At 46.3% G+C, this 23,102-nt stretch overlaps 1 protein-coding gene across 3 annotated transcripts in view; it reads right to left on the reverse strand.

Annotated features, from left to right (window-relative positions):
* Positions 1–1,128: 1,128 nt before the first annotated feature.
* The window catches only part of SPRYD3 (SPRY domain containing 3), a 472,005-nt gene continuing 450,031 nt past the window's right edge, over positions 1,129–23,102 (reverse strand). For all 3 annotated transcript variants that reach the window (XM_069230934.1, XM_069230932.1, XM_069230933.1), the window contains exon 11: positions 1,129–2,731. In XM_069230934.1, coding sequence (XP_069087035.1) covers positions 2,597–2,731 — 135 coding nt within the window. In that variant the 3' untranslated portion in view covers positions 1,129–2,596. The remainder of the gene's footprint in view (positions 2,732–23,102) is intronic.

A 23,102-nucleotide genomic window follows, 5' to 3' on the forward strand; every position in this document is an offset into this window, starting at 1 on the left:
TGTCTCCTCCAATGGTTTTCACATACCCCCCAGAATAAAGCCACTAGTAGACTGCAGGACCTCGCATATATTCTGGCCAAAAGAGAGATAACAAGGAACTGAAAAAGACTGTTAGGCCCCGGGCTCTATTGATGGAAGAGGGAATTAGAGCAATGGACAAAATACGAAAGCTTAGTGTTACAGGGTAGGGGCTCACCGCAGCTAACATGCATTGGAGCACCTGGTTACATCCCTAACAAATGTGACTAGGATATCCCTTACTGAAACCAGAGAACCCACACCACCAGCCACCAACTAAGAATGAACACCTCCTAGAATAGTGGAAGAACTAGACCGTTGAGGAACTCACCCAACAAGACTATTGACATTGAAACCCCTAGCAGCATAGTGGAAAAACACACAATCTTACACAAATAGCATACAACAGGATATAGGTCAGGAAGGGGAGGAGGAAGTGAGGGGGAACATCAGGAAACTTTTTACATACGGTATGATTATTGAATACTACGCCAAAGCAACAAACCTAGTTTCAGTATCATTTGAGCAAACAATGGACTAAGGGCCACTCTAGGGGAAGGTGGATTGGATTAATACCCAACAGCAGTATCACCTAGACTTGCAAGAAATACATACGGTGGTAGATGAAGTACACCTAACTACCTTGGAACAATATATATAACCCATAGAGTCACCAAAATCAAATAATTGTAAACAAAATACAATGGCTACAGTAGAGACCTATGTACAGTTGTTGCAACTTGGCACAGTTATGATGAATGTATTTGTACTTAAACTTCAAGAAAATCTGTAAAAGAAAATGTTGAGTTCTCAGAACAATAAGATTTGTCTAGAAAATAACAGTGATTGCCCTAAAATACGTCAGTTAAAAAGACAGTTATGAAAAAAAAACTCCCAAATCACTGAGATCAATCAATAATGGTAAGAAACAGCACTATGATAATCAGAAAACCTGTTTTGTTAAAATCCGTTCAAAAAGCATGACCAACAGCATATTTACAATCTCCACAGCTCCCTTAACTTTTGCTTCCTTTCTCTATTTTGTCTACCTAGAATTCTGCTTGATATTAGCAGAGCACAGACTACACAAATGCCCCAATTACAACATAGTTAAATATGGATACCTTATTTATTGAATGTGTATAAACATCTCCAAATTATATACATACAGTTTTATTTTATATATATATATATTTTTCATGATAGTGCACATTGTTACTAGGAACAGTGACCGATGCAGGGGGAAAGGTGTTGGTGCTTCCAAACAGTTCCTTCTTTGACAATCCATGTTTGACAACTGGCAACACGTATTTACTGCCCACAGCTGGCATTTATTCCATTCAAACTGTGCAGAAAGTAGCAGAATTTTTGGCTTATAAAATTGACTAATTTCTTTATCCTAGGTCCCTAAAATAACACATCCTCAAGATCTCAATGAGATAAGTAAAGACGCCGGTCAAAAGCACAGTGGAAAAACAAGATACAATATTCATCTTGCTCCCCACCTGTTAGTTCCAGGTGAACATACCGGCAGATACAAGGGTGACTTTGATTTAGTTGGGGTGGTGGGGGGTCTAACACCAATCATGATCTGGGGCGGGTTGGTTGAGAAAAGCAAAGCACCCGGTCCATTTAATTGCATGGGTTACCAGTGTGATTCTATTTCTGCTGTTGTGAAAAAACAGACATCTTATCAGCACTTCCAGAGCAACGTTTAACATTTTGTTTTTTTAACATACATGTTGTCTATTTTAAAGATCAAAGTGCTCTTAGTGTGCGGATATACCAGGCACGTTCCCACTCCATTTGGAAATTAGTGAACAGCAAAGTCCACTGCAGCAAGATGGCAACTGCTTTGTTGAAAAGATTTAATTGCATGTGTTTTTTTTTTTTTTTTTTTTAAAGAGGTGGAGTCTAGGACATTTGGATATGTGGCATAGATCTGGACAAATGTTTTAACTGACATCACATGGTCTTCTATTCCATTAACTGTTTGGAAGGCAGACACTACCCTTGACCAACTGAATCCTCCCTCATCTTCCCAACGTAAACAAATGACATTAATGGTACAATACATGCAGTTCTGCCCAATGATTCTTGCAGTCTTGGCGCTGTTCAATTTTTCAGGGAACACGACACAGTGGCTGCTTGAAGTCCAATGTAGCATCAGCTACTGAAAAACAGCTGTGAGCATTTTTCAAAACAGAGCAGCTAAAGTTGATATTCTGGTAGTCGTCACTCATAATGAAGCCCAATCCTGCTTCTGCCATCACTGTGCAAAGACTAGCATGGTCATTAGTTAAGAGGCCGACTGCAAAAAAGAAAAGTACCGAGGTGGAGTGGTGGGACTCAGAACCACCATCAAGGTGACACTTGGAGCCCTGGGTTTGTGGCCTGAACAAGGAATTGGGTAATTTTCAAGGAACATCTATCTTCCAAGATGTGCAAACCACCGGATTTTGAAGCAGCAGGACTTCTTCAAAGGACTCTGCTTCAGAGGTCCCCATGAGGCAACGTGGCATGAAGTGACCAAGAAAACACAGAAACTAGGGTAATGGCTGCATGCGATTGGCTCCTTCTATCCACTGAGGGGATGGAGGTCCACTTTCACTTTCTCCCCACTGCTCAGCATACCAATGGTAGGGAAGAAGCCCCCGGCTGGCACCACTGCATCCTTCTTACCAATAATCTTCCCATTTCGAGTGAAGAACACCTGAGAAAGGAAGGTACAGTGAGTGAGAGACCACATAATAAATGAACTCCTAATGATCAGATCGATACCACTCAAACTTAGATGAGAATGTCTGATTGGTAGGTTTTTTCTTTCTCACCTGAACTAGCCGTATATGCTACCTTTAGCTAAAGAAATTCTCCAATGTCAGCTCTTGCTGGCAGAAACTTTTGTAATCAAGTCTCTAAAAAAACATAGGTGGAGGGGCATCAGTCTATCACTGTGGCAGAGTGTTGTCTGTGACTAGGGTATCCAAAGAGTGCATGTCCTGACACAAATTTATTACCAAAACAAACCGACCAAAATGTATTGCTACGGTTCATAAAGTTTTCATTCTCAAGCCATCGTCATGAATTTACCTCCTGGAGAGATTCTAAGTAAAGCTGAAATTATTTCAAGACTTTAGAGCACACTGATTATTTTAACTGAAAGTGGTTAAGCAAGCTAAGACTAACCATTGGAAAGCCTTCTACAACCTTTTAACTGGACTGAAAGAAACAGCCTGCCTACAATCAGGAATTACTGTCAACTTTCCTAAGCAATTTGTAAAAGCATTTTAAGAACTTTAAGTTATTAAATGCATGTAAAAAACATGTAGACAAACAATGTTTGGAAAAGACACCATGGCCACAGATAGACAGCTGTTTCTTAATCGCCTTACTGGCATTTAATGTATATTGACAGAGTCAATCCCAAATATGATTTTAAAGCAGTACACAGGGAACTGTAGTGAAGAATCTGATTAGTCATTTAATTAGCCCAATCACAAGGCTAACAGGATAATGCAGGACAATGGAAAAACCTTACACATGCATATGTTCACTAAACTCTTGAGGCAACAGTGGTTTGTGTGTCTGTATACACTCAAAAACAAACTAAAAAGAGGGCAATTTAAGAACATTCGCTTGTCAGAAAAGCATGATGTGTGTGTTATTCTAGATGGGTTTATATACAATCATGATGTGATAACCATTGACTCGACGGGAGACTTATAAATCATACTGGATCAGGCCCATGACACCGCTCATTTTCATGTCTGCTATACAAAAAAAATAATATATTTTGAATATGTGAACACATTCTTTTCTCGCCCAAAACTAGTGAGTACATGCAGCATTCACCTGAGATGTGGGCTCGTCAGGCCAACATCATGTGCAATCTAAGGATAAACCGAACCTGAATTGCCTTTGTCTCTTCTCAGGCACCTAAGAAATCCTCTTTCACCATACATTAGCAAATACCAGTTAGTAATTCTTGTTCTGCCTCCTCATGCTGACTTTGTACAACCAGCTATGGCTCCCTCAGTGATCTCAATTTGGTGATCCCTTCGTGCTCGTCAAGTAAATTCTGCTTCGGAACTTCAAGCCACACACTCAACCATTAGTTCTCCTTCAAACTACTGCAATTCCACTCCTTAACATTTTTAATTTAAATCTAATGTACTCATTGCCCACTCTGAGCACCTCTAAATGCTGCTACTTACCTATGTCGATTTAAAGGCATCACCAAACTCCTCTAAGCCATGGAAAGGACCCTAACACAATACCTGCCATCCCACACGGAATGAATGGTACTTGCTGAAGGTAAACGTTTATAATCACCTCCAACACACAGTTTTTCGATCAAATTAAACATACGCAATAATATTTCCAATGATGATCCAGCCAAATCACTGCAATCTTTCAATAGACTATCAGCAATCACAAATGTACAGTTCTCTTTCATAGATTTGATCTCTACTCAAATGGGGCAACACTTTTTGATCGCCTCAAACACTTTTTGATCCCCTCCTCAAACAACTCTCTTTCTTCAGCTCCCAAGCCTCCACACGCTCCATCAACCTTGCCCCCCCCATTACTTCTCTTAGTGATTCAGTATCAAAGCCCCCTCATAAATGCAAGATCTGGAGTTAAAAATTCATATAATATCCAAGTCCTCAGACTACATGGTGGATTCCACTTCCAAACCATAACCAGGACTTGACTCAACAACTCTTCAGCGCTGGTCAACAATCTCATTCACATGAAATTCAAAGTATGTCCAAATCTGGATACTCTGTCCCACATTTCCACCCAAAAACATTCTTTAAGGCCAATTCATCTTATAGTGGCAGTCTCTGCCAACTTTTCTGCCACCTGAAGCGTCAAGGTAGAGTACCGGGAAGAAGATGGATCAAAACATAACTGTATTTTAACATGGACCAACCACATTGACACATTAGGGTTTCACACTGCCACCATAGCCCTGCTCTTCTAAGCTCTTTCTGCACTGTTCACGGAATCTAACACAAGCAATATGTTAGTGCCCTTCAAAACATTCTTCCCTCTTTTGGATATAGGTAATGCTGACCCCCAGGATTCACAATGGTAATCACCAACCTTAACTACAGCTACCAACCCAGTGGAGTTAACCCAGATTTCATAAACACACAATCATCACAAGCATACTGAATAAAAATCTACTGTGAGCCCTAATAAACTAGATAATTACTACCCATCGTGGGCATTGACACGGTCACCTAACAACCATCCTCTCACCTGGAAGAACAAGTTCTTGACCTTTGGTAAAACCTTATCTGGTAGACACTTTCTAGCCACAGATTCCTTACCTCAATTATCTGGATGTTTTTTTGTGAGCAGTACTCCTGCGCGCCGTTAAGTGGCATCGCTCAGCTCCACGTTACGTTGTTGGCTGCGCCAGAAGGGACGTGCGCTGTGCCTACATTGGCGCCACCCCAGACAGCGGATGTCAGTTTTGCGTGTTAACAGTCGTTGCAGCTTTAGCTCTGGTGGAATGTGTGCGCAAAGCCCTTGGGAGGTGGCTTCTTGGGCAATGCATAGTTGATCTTAATGCAGAGCACAATCCATCGGGAGATAGTCTGCTTCTGCACAGCCTTTCCCTTCTTCACTCTGATATATCCCACCAAGAGTTGGTGGTCCACCTAGAACTCTTGTGCGTTCAAGGTAGAAGGACAACACTCTTTTTGGGTCCAGACAGTTCAGCCGTTCTTCCTTGGAGGGATGTGGCAGAGTGTAAAAAGTAGGAAGAGTGACGATTTGCCTTACATGAAAGGGAGTGATGACTTAATGCAGAAAAAGAGGCTGTAGTGCGCAGATCAAGCTTGTCCGAGTAGATTTTCAGTTAGGGAGGCTTGGATGACAAAGCCTGAAGCTCACTGACCCTCCAGGCAGACTTTATGGCCACCATGAACGCCGTCTTGATGGTAAGGAGCCGGAGGGGACAATTCTATATATGCTCAAAGGGAGTGCACATCAGAAATGTTAGGACAATAATTATGGCCCCACCGAGGCATGATGAAAGGAGAAAACCTGTTGCAACCCTTTCAAGAATCTATTTACATCAAGTGATTTGAAGAGGGAAAGCTGATCTGGCAACCCCAATGCTGAGATGGCAGAAATATAGCCCTTTAGGGTGCCCAGAGCAGAGTCCTGCAGGGTGAAAGAAAGGATAAAGAGAAGGGCCTGAGACGGGGGAGCAGAGAGGGTCATCCTGTTTCTTTGCACTCCACAAACTTGCCCCAATGGCAGGCATATATAGTTTTGGAAGGACGACGTCTTGCTGCCAAGATTACATTGCAGACTTTGGGCCAAAGGTCGAAAGCTGCCAACTGTCACCGCTCAATTTCCATACATGAAGGTTTAGCATTGACCGTTTTGGGTGGAGAACTCACCCTGCTGCTGCAACAGAAGATCATCCCAGAGGGGTAGCCTGATCGGAGGACCAGCGGCATGCTCGATAGCTCAGGTTACTAAACTCTCCAAGCCTAGTCCAGAGCCACAAGGATGACTTTGGCCCGGTTGTTCCTGATGATCTTGAAAACTCTGCAGGAGTGGTATGGGTGGAGAGGGATACAGGAGGCCTAAGCTTCACTCAACATGAAAAGCATCTTAAAGAAACAGCTACTATGCAAACTCCAGCATGCAAAACTGCCAACAATGCGCATTCTTGGCAGCTTGTGAACAGATCTAATCAAGGCTCTCCCCACTGCTGAAATAGACCTTGTAGCACCTCTGGATGGAGATGCCATTCATGATCCACTAGTCATCTTTGGCTGAGTGCATCTGCCCTAGCATTCAAAATGAACACCAGCAGCTGAACCACCAGGGAATGCCCAGACATTTCAGCCATGTAGAGAGACGCGGAACCTCTTGATGAAGGGTACACAACCTCACCCCATTTTTTGCAATACCACATACCAGTGGTGTTGGCCGTGAACACCTACAGTAGCCTTCCCTTGATGGAGGGTAGAAATACTTTCAATGCCGGCCAGATCGCCTAGCAGTCCAGTAGGCTGATGTGGAGTCAGGATTCCACCGAAGACCAAAGGCCTAAGATCATCACCTCTCCTAGATGGCTGCCCCACACCAGGAGAGACGCATCCGTCACCACTGTCAGATATGGTTGGGGAGGGGAGAAGGGTCTGCCACTGACCCAACTGCGGTGCATTGGCTATCACTGCAGATCTCTTGCAGTCACCTCCAAAATCTGGACACGATCAGAGCGATTTCCTTGATGTTTTACACATTGGGTCTTCAAATCCCACTGCAGAGCCTGCATGTGCCAGCTGGCATGCTTCACCAGGTGGATGTCATCAAACTCAGCAGCCTCAGAATCAGTCTCACCTGAATTCAGAAAACATGCTGAAACCTTGATGATACAGCCCGAATGTCCTGACTCGCCATGCCAAAGAGAAGGCAAAACTGCAGTGTTTGGAATGGCTCAGATGAATGGAAGCATCGGGGAAGGAGTCAAATATGACTTCAGCAGGTTGATCGTGAACCCAAATGACTAAAGAAAGTTCTGAGGGACTATTGCCTGAGGCGAGCCAGTTTCAAGCAGCCCGCCATTGAGGTAGGGAAAGTCTGGAACCCCTAAACATTGAAGATGAGCAGCAACCATTACCATCACTTTTGTGACCACCCGTGGTGCACTGGTGAGGCCAAAGAGGAACACAGCAAATTGGAAATGCACTAGGCCCACAGTGACCCAAGCTAATATTTAGGGGCCTGCAAGAAGGTCACATGAAAATAAGCGTCCTGCAAGTCCAACACTGCCAGGACTGGACCTTGGCAAGGGTGAGCAGCTTGCACCTGTCTTTTCTCTGGAAAGAGTCGAGAGGACGCAAGGCTAGAATAGGGTGGATGCTTTTGTCATTTTTCAGCACTAGACAGTAGTAGAAGTAGCAGCCACATCCTAATCTTCTGGCGTCAGAACCCTCTGGATGGCTCCCTTGGCCAAAAGAGTCTGCACTTCCTGATGTAACAAGGATAGGTAGTCCTCTGACAGCTGTTGCTTGGTGGCAAAGAAGGTGGGAGTTCAAGGAATGGAAAGGCATATTTCCACCAAACATTCTCTAAAGCCTATTTGTTTGAGGTGACATTATGTCACTCTGGTAAAAAAAAAAAAAAAAGTGCCAGATACTGCCATCTACCAAATGGCGGTGTGGTGCCGAGGGTGCACTAAAGAGGTTTGGGAGCAGCAAAAAGAGTAGAGGATTGGGTAGTAGTGACCTTGGCATCTGACAAGTCTGTAGGATCCTCTGCCACAGCCACAAAAAAGGCAAGGTAGCCTGCTGGTCTTGTGGGTATGGCTGGTACTGGTGGGGCTGAAGCCCTCTGCTGTAGCCACAAGAAGGATGAATGGAGGAAATGTGGGTGCTGAGGGGAAATGATCACACCCAAGGAGCGAGCTGTGACCCTGCTATCCTTAAAGCGATCAAGCGCTGCATCCTGCTTTTCGTCAAGCTGGCAAGTGCCATTAAAGAGCATATCCATGAGGCTCACCTGAACATCCCCTAAAAAGCCCATGGACCCCAGCCAATCACCTTGGAGCTCACTGCTCTGCCTATGAAGTCAGTCTAATCCAATCCACACCTTATGACGAATTTTGCCATGGTCCAGTCATCAAACAAGACTTTGGTGAGGATCGCCCGGGCCTCTTCAAAGACCATGGGGAGCACCTTTACCACCAAGTCCTACAGAGTGTGGGAGTAGTACCACAGAAGGCGAGCAATATTAACTGACCGCAAGGACAGGCTGACATAAGTTAAAAACTTCTTGCTAAATGTATCCTGTCTTTTGCAGTCGTGGTACATGGGTGGAGTGGGAAAAGCCCCGGGATTTACTCTTGCTGTCAAAGCCTGCACCACCAAACTTGCATTGGTGGGGTGCTGAGTGAACATGTCGAGTCCCCAGGTACAGAGAGATGACAGGTGGCAAACTAGCAATTGACTGGAACCCCTGAGCAGGGTTTGCAGCAGACCACAGAGAGGACATCCGTGAGGTCTTCGTAAAAAGGGAGCAGGTGCTCCTCACAAATGTGCCCTTGTTGGAGCATCTCTGTTAAGACATTAGTCTTCACTTCCACTGATGGAGGCAGGAAATCAAGGGCCTCATATGCCTTCCTCATAACCATCACTATCCATACACTCTCACTGGTGGCAGGACCAGGAGAAGAGACCAACCCGGAGTCTGGGTAGGCTGCTGGTGTTATCCAACTCCATGTACCAGTTATCCTCAAGGAAGGGCTGAGTAATGTCATAAAAGGGGGGTGGGGGGAGGGAGTGGGCGGGTGGGGCAAAGGCCCCATATCCCTTGCAATGCCCTGAAAATCAGCACTAAAAAACGAAATGGTTTCTTACCCGTGATGGTAGTTTTGCAGCTCGAGGAATTTTCTGGATTCACATGTTGTGCATTATGCTGCCATCCAGTGGTTGGGTCCAGAATATTTCCATTGTGGCCATAGTCGTCCTCTTTTTTTCTTATAATTGTTGGGCATTGAAGGATCCACCATTGGGTGCTTTGTTCAGCCTCCTGTGACATAATACACCCTCTCCTTACGCCACTTTCGTTGTAGCCATCTTCAGATTTATTTTGTTGTTGCTGATTTTTCTTTTATTCTTCATCTTCTTCCCTGAACATTCCCTTGTATATGCTACAACTGCAGCCAAATGTACCTTTACTGAGGTATATGTGAGGTTGCAATCTAAGATGTGTGAGGCATTTAGGCACCGTCACCTCTGAAGTGATCTGATGTAATGATTCTGAATGTGTGCACCAATTTGAATATTTTTGCCATTTTGCTTTGTAACACCTTCTAGTTGTTGATCTACTGGCTTCTCTTTAACACTGCCATTGCCTTTTCAAATCGGTTTAGATGTCCAAATTCTATGTCTTCATGAGCCAAGCTGCTGGTTTCTAGGAATCTGGCTCTGGATGGCATACTGCATTTCTGAACTGATTGCAGCTCTTGTCTTTTTGAAAGTTTTGCAATGTTTCCTTGAGACATTTGTATTTAGTTCCAAGTTTGTCTTGGCCATTATGGCGTAAGCAGAATTATTTTTACTTTGTTCTGTTTGTATTTGTTGATTACTCTGTGTAATAGAGGAATTGAGGAAAAAGCATGTGCAAATTTCCCTTTATCGACAGGGCATTTCCCAGGAACTGGTGGTGAGGGTTCCTGGATGCGAAGTTTGGGCATTTTGCACTTGTTGCGAATATATCTTTCTGGTGTTCTCCACTGATGAAAAATATGTCTGAGTACTGATTAATCCAAATCCCACTTGTGAGTTGATGTAGCCTTTCTGCTTAATTTGTCCACTTGAACATTGTCCTTCCCCAGAAGATGAATCGCTGTTTGTAGAGCCCAAATCCAAATTTCTTGCACTAGTTTTGATAAAGGGTAAGATTGAGTTCCCCTTTTGTTGTTACAAAACATTGCAGTTGTACTGTCTGTTTGGGTTAGTATGGCCTTTCCCCACAACTGCTTCTGAAAGGCTTTTAAGGCTAGGAGCACGGTCTTTAGTTCCAGGATGTTGATATGTTGTGCCGCTTCTTGTTCCTTCCAAATTCCTCTACTTTTCAAAGTGCCTATGTGAGCACCCAACCCAAGTGATTGGCATCCGTATTGATGATTACTGTTGGAGTTGGTTGTATCCATAATCTTCCCTCTGTTAAAAAAAATCTGTTCCACCATGCCATTTCCTCCTGTATCTTTTAAGTTTCACCCATTAGATCTTCCTAACTTCTTGTTGTTTGTGACCACTGTGCCTGTAGCAATTACTGGATCTGTCTCATATGTAGTCTCGCATTTGGTATTAAAGGTATGCAAGAAGCCATCTTTCCTAGTATTTTCCCCACTGTCCTCGCTGTCAGAGACTGACCCTTCTGGTAGATGGAGTTTCATGTAGAATGGATTCTATTCTCTTTTCGCTGGGATAAGCTCTTGCCTCTACTGTGCTGATTCTTGCTCCTTGAAACAACTTTACTTGTTCTCATTTTGTTAATGATGATTCTATATTTATTGAAAATCCTTGATTGTATAGGGTTGATACCACTTTTAGAATATCCTCTTATTTTTTGTCAGAATGTGCTCTTATAAGCAAGTCATCTAAGTAGGGGTATGCTGCCACTGCTGACAAGCATTTTGTAAACACCCTTGGTGCAGATTTGATGCAGAAAGCTAAAACCTTGAATGGGTAATGTTTGTTGTTCACCATAAACCGTAGATATCTTTTGTGATTATAGTTCATTGGAATGTTTGAGTAAGCATCCTCTAGGTGTATTGTTGCAAAGCAATCCTCTTTTTGGAGTTGTGGAATGACTTTTTGTAGAGTTGTCATTTTGAAATTTAGTGTTTTGCTTAATTTGTTTATGAATCTTAGATCCAGAACTGGATGAAGACTTCCATCTGGTTTTGGAATTAGGAAATAAGTCGAGTAGTTTCCTTTGTTGATATCTTTTTGTGGAACACCCTCTTACTGCATCTTTTTAACTTCATTAACTCCACAGTTTCTTCCTATTGCTGATAGGTATATCTGTTAAGAAGGGCATCAGAATTAGCTACCCTGCACTGATTAGCTGCACCTCGTTCGAACTTTCCTCCCAACCAAGTCCATCTTTTTACTTTCTTTGTCGCGGTGGCCCTGACTTCGCCAGGATGTTGACTTTTATTTTCTAGCAGTTGCTGTGATAATTGAGTCAGCAGGTACTGTGCTCTTAATATTAGCTGGGCCTTTGGTAAAATGTTTATATCTTTTCTCAGCTCGTGGTGTTATGGCCCTGCATGCTGAAGGCTCCTTAAAGACTTCTCTGCCTTGATCTAAAATGCTTGGGAGCATGGACAAAGATTGGTTCTTTGTTTGCGATGGTAAAAGAGTCTCTAATAGAAAACATGATTGTGTCTTTTCATCTTCCAGTTGTACACTGTATTTGTCAGCTGCTCAATATCACCTGCCCATACATGGTGATGTCATCAGATGGAGACGGTCTCGATGGGTAATTGTCAATACCCTCTTCAGGAGAGTCTGACTCTAAATTCTGCCACAGCATTTCTGTAAACTCTGAGCCCTCTTGAGTTGTCTTTTTTTCGGCATCTCAACCAGAGCCTTTGTGGGGGGTTTCTGCTGTCTTCGAGTCTTTCGACATGGAAACATTTAGAAATGATCGTCTTTAGACCTCTTGGTCTTTTCCTAATGTTTTCCTCCTGTGTACCCCTATGAAGAGATCCGAGGGGATCTTTTTGATAAACCTTGCTTTAAGTCAGTTTGTTGCCAAGGCAGATTTTATCGATTTTGAGTCTGAAAACAGTTTCTCCATCAGTGCTTTTTTAGGGTTACCACAGTCATCTTCTCTTTTGCTTTTCAAAGCTCTCCCTCAACATTTAATAGCTCCGCGTCCAAGCATTCACCTTCAGCCCCCTCGGCGATGTTGTAGTCTTTGTCGCTTGAGTCCCAGATCTTTCAGGGAAGGTGCAGGTTTATATCTCTACATCGCGTGATGTGTGTCCCTTTGTTTTTCTGTCACCTTCAACGTTTTTGACTAGAATGCCATGTACGCTTCACAACTCTCACTCTGGTGTTCAAGAGGAAGACAAATATTACAAACCTATTGTTGAAGCTTTTGAGCAAATTTGTGATGGCAGTTGCTGCAAAACTTGAATGGTTTCTTCTCCATTATGCAAACCCAAGAGTCGCCCGTCCAGCCATTCTCCTCACCGATTGGTTCTCCTTTCAATGGTGTAGTGTTAACTGGTACCTTCTTCGACAATGGTGTGTAGATTTCCTCTGACTCCTTGATGAAAAGTTTGAAACAATCAATTTTTTCTTCATGACCTAGGGCCCTTCAGTTGAGCATCCAGACCCAAAGGCGGAAAAAAAGAATCTGAAGATAGTGACTACGAAAACAGCTTAAGGAGAGGGCGTATGATGTCACAGGAAGGTTCACCAAAGCACCAAATGGTGGATCCGTCAAAGCGCAGAAGTTTATTAAAAAAAAAAAAAAAAAAAAAAGGAGTGAGAGAAGGAGGACTACAGCCACAATGGCAATATTCCAGACCCAACTAGATGGCGGAATAATGGGAATAATACACAGAATGTAAATCCAGAAAAGACTGACATCTAGAGATTGGCAGCTAGATAGAGTCTCTACCAGATAATGCGTTACCGAAGGTAAGTAACTTGTTCATCTGATAGAGACTTCTAGCTGCAGATTCCATACCTCTGAATAGATACCCAAGCCATAACCTCTTGGCGATGGACTGTGGATACTACTCCTTACACTAAAAAGTCCTGTACGACTGAACGGGCAAAGTGCCCGTCTCTTCGTACCTGACCGGGCAGTAATGTTTAGCAAGCGTGTGCAAAGACCGCCACATTGCCGCCTGACAGATCTCCAGGATGGGTACGTCATGAGCTAGTGCAGTGGTAGCAGCTTTGCCCCTAGTAGAATGAGCCTGCAAGCCCTTGGGAGGCTACTTCCTGGCCAATGCATAGCATATCTTAATGCAGAGAACGACCCAGCGCGAAACGGTTTGCTTCTGCACTGCCCGACCCTTCTTTGCTCCAATGTACCCCACAAAGAGTTGGTCATCCACCCGGAACTCTCTTGTACGGTCAAGGTAGAACGACAACAAGTCCAGTCGATTGAGTCGCACCTCATCTTTAGAGCGGTGCGGTGGAGCAAAAAAGGTGGGCAGGGTGATCGCCTGAGAACCACTGTATCTGGATGGCTAGTAAGATACAGTGGCTTTGATGACAGGGCTTGCATCCCACTAACCCTCCTGGTAGATGTTACTGCCACAAAAAAGGCTGTCTTGATGGCGTGCAGCCAGAGGGGACAGTTATGCAAAGGCTTGAAGGGTGCACACATGAGAAATGTGAGGACAAGATTTAAGTTGCATTGAGGCATAATAAAGGACGTAGGAGGAAACACATGTACAGGCCCTTTGAGGAATCTAAGTAAAATGGGAGATTTGAACAAAGAAGGCTGGTCAGGCAGCCGAAGAAATGCTGATAAGACGGAAAGATAGCCCTTTAGAGTTCCTAAGGCAGAACCCTGCTAGGCTAGAGACAGACTGAACTGAAGAATGTCAGAAAGAGAAGCAGAAAGAAGATCAATAGACCTTTCTGTACAATAATATACAAACCGTTTCCAACGGCAGGCGTATAATGTTTTAGTGGAGGGACGTCTGGCTGCCAAAATAACTCTACAGACTTAGGGAGGAAGGTCGAAAGCCATCAACTGCTGCTGCTCAATTGCCACGCATGAAGGAGCAGAGTTGCTGCTGCGACAGAAGATCCTTTCGAAGGGGCAGCCTGATCGGAGGATTGATGCTCATTTTGAGTAGCTCGGGATACCACTCTTTCAGCCCAATCTGGAGCCACTAAGATGACTTAGGCCCAGTCGTTCGGATCTTCTTGAGAACTCTGGGCAGAAGCGGTATGGGCGGAAATGTGTATAGGAGACCTGAATTCCACTCACGACGAAAAGCGTTGCTGAGCGATTGCCACCCTGGAAACTCCAACACGCAATACTGCGGACATTGCTCTGCAGATGGGGTCAGATCAAACCAAGGCTCTCCCCACTGCTGAAAGCCCTTGGCCACCTCCGGATGGAGATACCATTTGTGATCCGCTAGGCATCGACGGCTGAGTTAGTCTGCCCTGGCATTAAGAGAACCTGCCAGGTGTTTAACCACCAGGGTTATACCCTGCTGTACCAGCCATGTTGAAAGACGCAGAGCCTCTTGACAAAGGGTCCACGATCCCACACCGCCCTGCTTGTTGCAATACCACATTGCCGTTCTGTTGTCCGTGAACACCTGCACTATCTTCCCTTTCACAACAGGAAAAAATGCTTTCAATGCTAGCCGGATAGCCCAGAGCTCCAACAAGTTGATATGGAGCCTGGATTCTGCCAGAGACCAGAGGCCCCTGATCTCTGCCTCTCCCAGATGGCAGCCCCATCCCAGAAGTGACACATCTGTCACTACTGTGAGATCAGGTTGGGGAAGGGAGAGGAATCTGCCTTTGACCCAACTGCAGTTCACTAACCACTACTGCAGGTCTTTTGCAGTTCCCTCTGAGATCTGAACCGTGCTGGTAAGATTTCCCTGATACTGTGCCCACTGGAACTTCAGGTTTCTGTTTGCAGAGCCCTCAAATGCCATCTGGCATGTTTGACTAACAGGATGCAGGAAGCCATGAGTCCCAATAGCCTCAGTGTCTGTCTCACCAAAAGCCAGGATAGAGGCCGAAACATCGGTATCGTAACCTGAACATCCTCGACTGGCCGCTCAGGAGGAGATAGGCCCGAAACTGCACTGTGTCCAGAACAGCTCTGATAAAAAGGGAGCTTCTGAGAGGGGTCAGGTGTGACTTTGGCACGTTTATAGTGAACCCCAGTAAATGCAGGAGGTCCACCATAGTATGGAGGTGGGTGACGAGAGCCTGGGGCGTAGGAGCCTTCAACCGCCAGACTTCGAGGTAGGGGAAGACTGAAATCCCTAACCATCGCAGATCAGCTGCCACCACCGCCACCACCTTGGTGAACACCCGAGGGGCAATGGTGAGATCGAAGGGGCGCACGTTAAACTGAAAGTGCTTGTGGCCCACCTTGAACCGCAAGTAACGCCTGTAGGCTGGCAGGATGGGTATGTGAAAATACATATCCTGCATGTCCAACGCTCCCATCCACTCTCCTTGGTCAAGGGCAGACAAGACCTGAGCAAGAGTGAGCATCATGAATCCCTCCTTTTTAAGGAAGAGATTGACTACACTTAAATCCAAAAGAGGGCGAAGATCCTTGTTCTTTTTTGGGATCAGAAAGTAGCGTGAATAAAAACCACTGCCTACTTCTGACATCAGGACTCTTTCTATAGCTCCCTTGGCAAAGAGGGCCGTAACTTCCTTCCAGAGTTAGATCAAATGATCCTCCATCAGCCATTCTTTTACCGGAGGGATAAAGGGAGAGAAAGACTGGAAGGGGAGGGAAGAGCCTTTCAGTATTATCTGCAAGACCCATTTGTCTGATATTATGGACCGCCAGTGAGGGAGAGAACATTGAATCCTCCCTCCACCTGGATGGACATGGTCTTGCAGAACCATACAAGAAGGGCTTGGGCATTGCGGTAGAGAGGGGTTGGGTGTTGGCCGACCTCTGGCTAGACCCTCTGGGTCTGAAGGTACTATGACCTCGTCCTCACACGGGATGCTGTGAAGCCGGAGGACAGTGGCTAACCTGTGGTTGGTGTGGTACCACGCCCCTCCAGAAACCTCGAAAGGGGTAATAGGCAGACTGCTGGCGAACAGGCACTCAGAGGCCCAAGGATCTGGCCGCACCTCGAGAATCCTTGAATCTCTCAAGCGCAGAGACTCGCATCTCACCAAAAAGGCGTGAGCCATCAAAAGGCATGTCTATCAAGTTCGACTGGACATCCCCCAAAAAGCCAGTGGTACGCAGCCAGGCATGGCGTCAGAGAGCCACTGTCTAAGAAATCGCCCTGCCCAGCGAGTCGGTCATGTCCAAGGCACACCTGATGGTAAACTTGGCTGCATCTCTCCCATCCTTGACAGCCTGGGTGAGAGTGTCCCGTATGCCCTCTGGTACCCGAGGCAGCACTTGTGCCACTGCATTCCCTAAAGTATGTGAAAAACGGCCCATTAGGCAAGAGGCGTTTACCGACCTCAATGCAAGGCTGGAGGAAGAAAACATCATCTTTCCAAGTTTATCCAGCCTCTTGGATTCCCTGTCTGGGGGACTGGAAGGGAAGGCACCACGAGAAGTGGAGGCTTGGACCACCAAGCTCTCCAGGGTGGGGTGTTGGGTGAGGAAACTAGGGTCATTTGGAGCTGGTCGATGGCAGCGGCCGATTATCCTATTCACAGGAGGCCCTGTGCTGGGTTATGACCACGTCCCCAGAAGGACATCTGTAAGGGCTTCATTGAAGGGTAACATTGGCTCTGATGTAGCAACCCCTGGCTGAAGTACCTCTGTTAGGAGATTAGTCCTAACTGGCACCGAAGGCAAGTCTAGGTCCAAGACCTCATCTGCCCTATGCACCACCATTGCATAAGATACCCCCTCCTCCATAGTTACAGAAGGAGGTGAGAGCATGCCAGCATCTGGAGAAGTATCCAGTCCACTGGATTCCTCTAGATTCTACCAGTCCTGCTCCAATCCATATTCTAAAGGGTCTTCAGACACCTCCCACTCCTCAACTATGCTTGGCTGTTCAAAATAAGCCACAGGCACTGATCTGGGCCTAGCTGGCACTGTTGAAGTCGGAATCGGCATTGTGCAACATTGTTCCGGCTCCTGATCATCAGGAATGAGGATGGGGCTACCACCACCAGTGGGTGCCGGTGGTGGAGGGAGTGTCGACGTCTGGCCCAGCGCCAGAGGAGGCCGACTGAGAACCCGGCGCCGGTCCGGATCTGCTATCGGATCCTGAGGTCCCCAACGGCGCTGAGGCTGAAGCCACCGGCGTCAAATCTGATGGGGATCCTGCTGACCATGGGGGTCCGAAGACCCACCCGCGGGGGCAGCCCGCTCAAAAACAAGGCGCATGGCCTTGTAAAATTTGCTTTTTTGAGTGGGGGTCGCTTCATCTCTTGGAGGAGGGGGGGGGGGAGGGAGGACACAAAGTCAGCCCTAGCAAAGGCTCCACGGAACCGTGCTCGGAACGTAGACGTCCCCCGACGGGCGTGGCAAAGTCCACTTGGACTACTACTTTTCGTGCGTTTCCCCCCCCCCCCAAGTGCCTGAGGACCTCGAGTGGGACTAAAAGGACTTGGGGCTCCTGGAGCAGTTCCGTGACCACCTCCTTGAGCGGGACCGTGACCTCCAAGGAGTCACGGCAACCGAAGTCGACTGCCGGGCCGCCATGAGCTTTAAGGACAGCTCCCTCAAAGCTTTCAAGGCCAAGGCCCGGCAGTCAGAGCATGACTTCGAGTCCTGGTCCCTGTCAAGGCACCAGAGAGATACCTCATGGGGGTCCGTCATCAACATCGCTCGATGACAGGTGCCGTGCGGCTTGAACCCCGTCTTCCCAGAGGAGATCCTCGCACAGACAAAAGATCTTTGATAAAATATAAAAAAAATGCTTGCCAAAAAAGGCAAAGTGTAGCTTGATCCTGGACCTGCACTTAACCGGCGCAGAAGGAAAAGAACTGACCTACGCGCACTGAGGTGGCATCTATATAGATGACTGACATCACAAACTGCTCCAACAACGCTGACAAAGCCACGTGGAGCCGGACAATGCACATGGAACCGAACAACGCCACCCGACGGCACGCACAGGATATCGCTCAGCAAAAAGATTTGGGATTCAAAGCAGACGCCAGGGAATTCAAAGGTAAGAAATCTGCAGCTAGAAGTCTCTATCACATAAGTTATTCAACAAACAAATAAAACACTAGAGCGGGCGACAAAACGGGCAGCTACCCGCCAGTTCTCTGGCATGGAAAATGCTTTCAAATTATGTTGTCCCGGTCTAGGATCAAACAACTTCTTGCAGGACAGGTCCCATAAGTGTTCTCAGATTACCTCACAAAGCTAGCCCTCCCCTTACCGAAGCACTTCCTTGTGAGGATTTCTACACAGCGGCAGGGGGCCGTAGTAAAGATAGGGAGGCCAAACCAAGACCTTAACTGGTTCGTCTGAGTCCTCTCAAATGCAATAGCCAGGGGGATGGGGGTCAGCTGGAGGCACACAGACAATCAGCAGGGTAATATCTGTTCTGCCCCAGAGACCCTGGGCCCCTACATAACTACTATGTGGGTCAATTCAGGTTTGTATTGCCTGAAAAAGGAGGGTTCCTTTTAATCAACATGGCGAGGCCCCTAGAACCAGGGGTACAACTTGGGTGTACAAAACTTAAGTATGCTCCCCTGCCCAAAAATCAACTGTGTTCCAAGGAGGTGCGTTTCCTGGAAAAGGACAATTGTCAGGCTTTAGACAGCACATATATTGCTCTACTAGCCCACGTTTGACAATGTTCCCCATCCCATTAACATTCCATGTCAATACTGAGTATAATCAGTCCTCCAAGGACCTAGTCTGTGCCACTGGTACGGTGGCAAAGAGTACCCGAATGTTCATCTAGCATAAATCCAGCTGTGAGGCATCCATTCTGGAATCCTACCTTCATAAACTGTGGAGAACACCTAAAAACAGAACAAATTTTCCCACGTCCCCCCACCCAACCACCCACAAGTGTAGAACCATATTTCCAAACTACAACTACTTGCTCACAAGTTCTGAGGTCTGTAGCCCACCTCACCATCCCCAAAACAACTTCAACACAGTGAAATCGGACTCCCTCGCTCCCAGTCACTCCCAACACTATGCCACCAACCATGAGATTATGCTCAACCATTAAGAGCTCTCCAGGTTAACAATGCTGTGGACGGGGGTTTGGGATCTGTGAGATAATAACATGGGTTATCCCAGTCTATAATATTCAGTCGCCTTAGGCCTATCCAGATATTCCTGGTTTTAGTAACCAGCTTGTTCTTCTGATGACCTGTCCTCCACTTCCAGGTTCACTGTAGCGCCATCCAAACTTTGATCACGTCAGTCTTCTGTTGTGTGCTGGCTCACAGACTCCCTGATCCCTCCCAAGTGGGTCCGGCACATCAGGATTGGCAAGCCTTCCTGAGTCAGTTGTCCTTTCCTCCAGCACAAAGGTGTCACTTGGCAGCTGCTTGAATCTCCTGCCCCTAACATGCTCAGTGTTTTCATCCTCCCAAATGTGTGCTAGAGCTTAGGTCTGACCTCTAGTTTCTCTCCTCGAGTGTTCACCAGTGGGCGCCTTTGTCTTGCTTTAATTTGGGGGCGTTCCACAAGCTGTTGGAATGCCCCCTCCGGTGAACGGAAGAGAAAGGCCTATTCCTGAAAGAGTACCTTTAGTTCGGCCCACCAAGACTCTCAGATCACACTGCAAAGCCTGCATGTGCTATCTGGTATGATTAGCTAGCAGGAAGAAGAGGCTAGCAGTCTTCGAAGCATCAGAGTCAATGTTCCTGAGACCAGGATAGAGGCTGAAACATCCGCATCATGGCCTGCATGTCTTAGGCCTGTTGAGCTAGAGCATAGGTTTTAGAGTGCACAGTTTCCAAAACGGCGCCAACGAAAGGGAACCTCTGCAAAGAAGTCAGGTATGATTTTGGCAGGTTGGTTGAGAACCCTAAAAAAAAGTAAATAGGCTCGCCATCGTCTAAAAGTGACCCATGACTAACTGTGACTCGCAACCTTCAATGGCCAGTTGTGGAGGTAGGGAAAGTCTGATTTCTGTGACAGTTGAGATAATGAAAAAACAGGCCTTAGCCTCAATGTATCGAATCAAGCTTTAATAACAGCAAATAACTCTTCAACACTGTCAAAGAATTTGCCAAACCCTCAGCAGTAACAGAAACTACCCCCTCTCAGAAACTCTGCAATAACCTTGCAAACTTCTTCCTCAACAAGATCGCCTACATCTACAGAAACAGACTTCTTAAAACTACACAACAACCCTGCTACCACCACAGACATCTGACTAACCAAATGGAGCCAGCTCGCCTCACAGGACACCTCAATCATGAACTCGGCCAACTCAAGGGCCGCAACACACCCATGCCCTCACCACATCCTCAACCTAAGTGAAGCCAGAATCAGCCACATATTCACCACTATGATTAAACACCTCAACTGCCACAGCCACCTTCCCAGAGGACTGGAAACCTGCAGAACGCCCTACTAAAGAAACCATTGACAGACCCCTAGCAAACTCAACAACTATGGACCAATCCCCCTGCTCCCATTCCTGGATAAAGCATTTAAAAAAGCCATGAACCAACAACTCCCCTCACGTCTGGAACGGAACCTCCTACTAGACTCCTCCCAATCTGGATTCCGCAGCAGCAAGACAGCTCTCCCCTGCACCTACCTATGATATCCAAGCCCTACTCAACTGAGGAGTAACTGCAGCTTTGATCCTCCTAGACCTCTCAGCTGTCTTCAACACGGTCTCCCACCACAAACTCATCACACGGCTGTACAAGAGAGGCAACCGGGGAGCCGCCCCAAGATGAATCACCTTTTTCCTCACTGGAAGAGCACAAAAAGTCTGTCTTCCCTTCCTCCATCTCGAAACCCAAAGAAATCATCCATGGAGTACCCTTAGAATCCTCACTCAGCCCCACCCTCTTCAGCACTTATATGACACCTGTTGCCAGCGTCGCCAAAACCCATGGACTCAACATTATATCCTAAGCTGACGACAACTCATTCTCATTCTCTCAAGACACCACCACACCAAGGCCAACTTCCACACCTGCATGACAGAGTCCGCCAACTAAATGAAGGGAAAAACCCTGAAGCTCAACACTGACAAGACAGAGGTACTGGTTTTGGGAACAAAAGCTCCCCATCGGATATCCTGATGGCCCTCAGAACTCTGACCTACTCCTAACCCCACTGAACACTCTAAGAACCTAGGCATCAGTCTGGACTACAAGCTAAGCATGACAAATCAGGTCAACTCTGCCTCCTGATTCTTAAGATATTCAAATGGCTACCCTAAAGCTCCAGACGCACCATCACTCAGGCCCTCATCCCCAGCCGACTAGACTACGGCAATGCTGTCTACAGAGATCGCAGCTCACCTCCTCCAACGACTACTGACCATACATAACTAGACAAACCCACATCAACCCCTACCTTAGGGAACTCCAAAAGCTCCCTGTACAGAAAAGATGCCAGTTTAAGGACCTGACCCATGAATACAAGGCCCTACACAACTACAGACCCATCTACTTGAACCACCGCCTGAACTCCCATCAGTCTACCAGACACCTCAGCTCCGTCTCCCTTACTCTAACCTGCACCAAACAGCCCACCCCCTCACCCCCCAATTCGATGTAGCAGATGTAGAGGTTGTTCCTTCCCCTACCTAGCAGCCAAGACATAGAATGAGTTACCCCTTCATCTACAGACCTCCCCATCTTTTTCAGAGTTCCGAAAACCGCTGAAGACCTGGTTAATCAGCAAATCAACTGGACCTTGCTAGTGCCTGGATACCCTCATGGGAGACAATTAGCATTCTACAAATCCACTGATTGATTGAATCTTGTTGATATGCCAAGCTACTGGCATTTACTGGGAGTATTGCCTGACTGGAGCTGAAAGGCCCAGACAGCGTTCATTAGTTCAGCTCTCCTTGAAATGCTCTAGGGCCATCTACCATCTCACCAAACAGGTGGGGGCCATTGAAAGGCCTATTCCTCAATGTAAACTCGGGATAAGTCAGTGGATGTCATCCATGCATGAAGTTTAAGCACCACAATAGTTCCCACAGCTCTATTCAGGCAATCCATGGTGTCGTGGCACGAGTGAATGACAAATTTGCTGCATCTTGACCAGCTTGAATTGTATTGGCTAAGGAAGCCATAAGCCTTCTCAGACTGCAAGTAACATCTCACCCTCCCTGTCCCATAGTGTATGGGTGAATCAACTTAGCAGGCAGCTAGCGTTAACTGACCTGAATGCAAGGCTGGCTGAGGAGAACATGCCAAATGTATCTACCTGCTTTGACGCTGTCAGGGGGAGTGGTTGGGAAAGTTTTGGAGTTTACTCTGCTTGTGGGTGATTGTACACCAGGCTTTGAAGGGTTGAATACTGAGTTAAGTCCAGGTATCCTGAAGCAGATCTACAGCGGAGGTCAACTTATGGGTTAACTGGTGGGTCAGAACATGGCTTAGATCAAGTGCCCAACAGTGTGTCAGTGAAGGCTTCAATGAATGGGTAAAAGAGGATCAGTCAGTGCCTAGCGAGGCAGTAGGACCTAATCAACACATTCATCTTTACCTCCATAGCAGGGAGATGGAGATCAAGGGTACCAGCAGCCCTTCTGATCACTGCAGCAAAAGAAGTGCTTTCCTCTGTTGCTGGCCTGGTGTGGAAACCAATTCAGCATCAGGTGAGGTGACCTGTTCAATGCCATTCAGTAGGAGCTGCAGTTACCATACAGTGATGTAAACTCTGGCTTTAGAGATCTTCTAGGCTCAGTC

This window comes from Pleurodeles waltl, chromosome 4_2 (assembly GCF_031143425.1).
Source record: "Pleurodeles waltl isolate 20211129_DDA chromosome 4_2, aPleWal1.hap1.20221129, whole genome shotgun sequence".
NCBI lineage: Eukaryota > Metazoa > Chordata > Amphibia > Caudata > Salamandridae > Pleurodeles > Pleurodeles waltl.